Source organism: Trichechus manatus, unplaced genomic scaffold (assembly GCF_000243295.1).
Source record: "Trichechus manatus latirostris isolate Lorelei unplaced genomic scaffold, TriManLat1.0 scaffold00090, whole genome shotgun sequence".
In the NCBI taxonomy this organism is placed as follows: Eukaryota; Metazoa; Chordata; class Mammalia; order Sirenia; family Trichechidae; genus Trichechus; species Trichechus manatus.
Genome location: NW_004444026.1, coordinates 2,366,916 through 2,367,771, shown reverse-complemented (window position 1 = coordinate 2,367,771; position 856 = coordinate 2,366,916). Strand labels below are relative to the sequence as shown.

The 856-nt window shown below is 45.0% G+C and overlaps 1 protein-coding gene across 1 annotated transcript in view; it reads left to right on the top strand.

Annotated features, from left to right (window-relative positions):
* The window catches only part of LOC101343621 (ankyrin-1), a 112,692-nt gene that overhangs the window by 61,173 nt on the left and 50,663 nt on the right, over positions 1-856 (top strand). The window contains exon 17 of the mRNA XM_023736696.1: positions 125-322. Coding sequence (XP_023592464.1) covers positions 125-322 — 198 coding nt within the window. The remainder of the gene's footprint in view (positions 1-124; positions 323-856) is intronic.

The following is an 856-nucleotide window of genomic DNA, read 5'->3' as shown; positions in this document are numbered from 1 at the left end:
TCCTGGGTGACACCAGCCCTTCTCAGTGGATGTCCAAGCAGACAATTTAAAAGTTCAGGCATGCACCCATGTTGTGAGCTCAGCATTCCTGTAAGCAGACATAGGATGGCTTCTTCTGTTTCAGAATGGCTACACCCCTTTGCACATCGCTGCCATGCAGAACCAGATGGAGGTAGCCCGCAATCTGCTGCAGTATGGGGCGTCAGCGAATGCAGAGTCGGGGCAAGGAGTGACACCCCTCCACCTGGCTGCCCGAGAGGGTCACACAGAGATGGTTCATCTACTCCTCTCCAGACAAGCCAACAGCAACCGGGGGAACAAGGTAAACATGGTGTCTTCGACTTTGCCCTGCAGTGTCAGCGATGTGAGTGCCAGCTAACTAGATAGAATATCTGAATATTGAGCACCTACTATGTGCCCAGGTTCTGGATTAGATGATGGTGTGTGTGCATGTGTGTGTGCATGTGCGTGTGCATGTGCGTGTGTGTGTGTATAATCTCTACAACAACCTTGTAGAAGTTTTATCTCAGTTTTACAAATAAGGAAACAGATTCAAATAGATTCCCAAGGTTGCATAGTCCTAAGCTAATCAGTGGTATAACTAGGATGGACCCCGAGCCTACCTGATGCCAGACCCTTTGCTGATTCTTCTACACGACTGTTTTTCTAAATAGACTGAGTCAAGAATCTGCCAAGATCAATATTAAAACCTACAATACACTTTCTCAAATATAGGCCAGTGTCTATATTCAGGATTGTGTTAAATAATTTGGTGCTAGCAATTCATTTTCTGTGGGAGAAGATATTTTTAAAAATACTGACCTAACCTGAAGGATGTAATCTTTGTCACTAAATT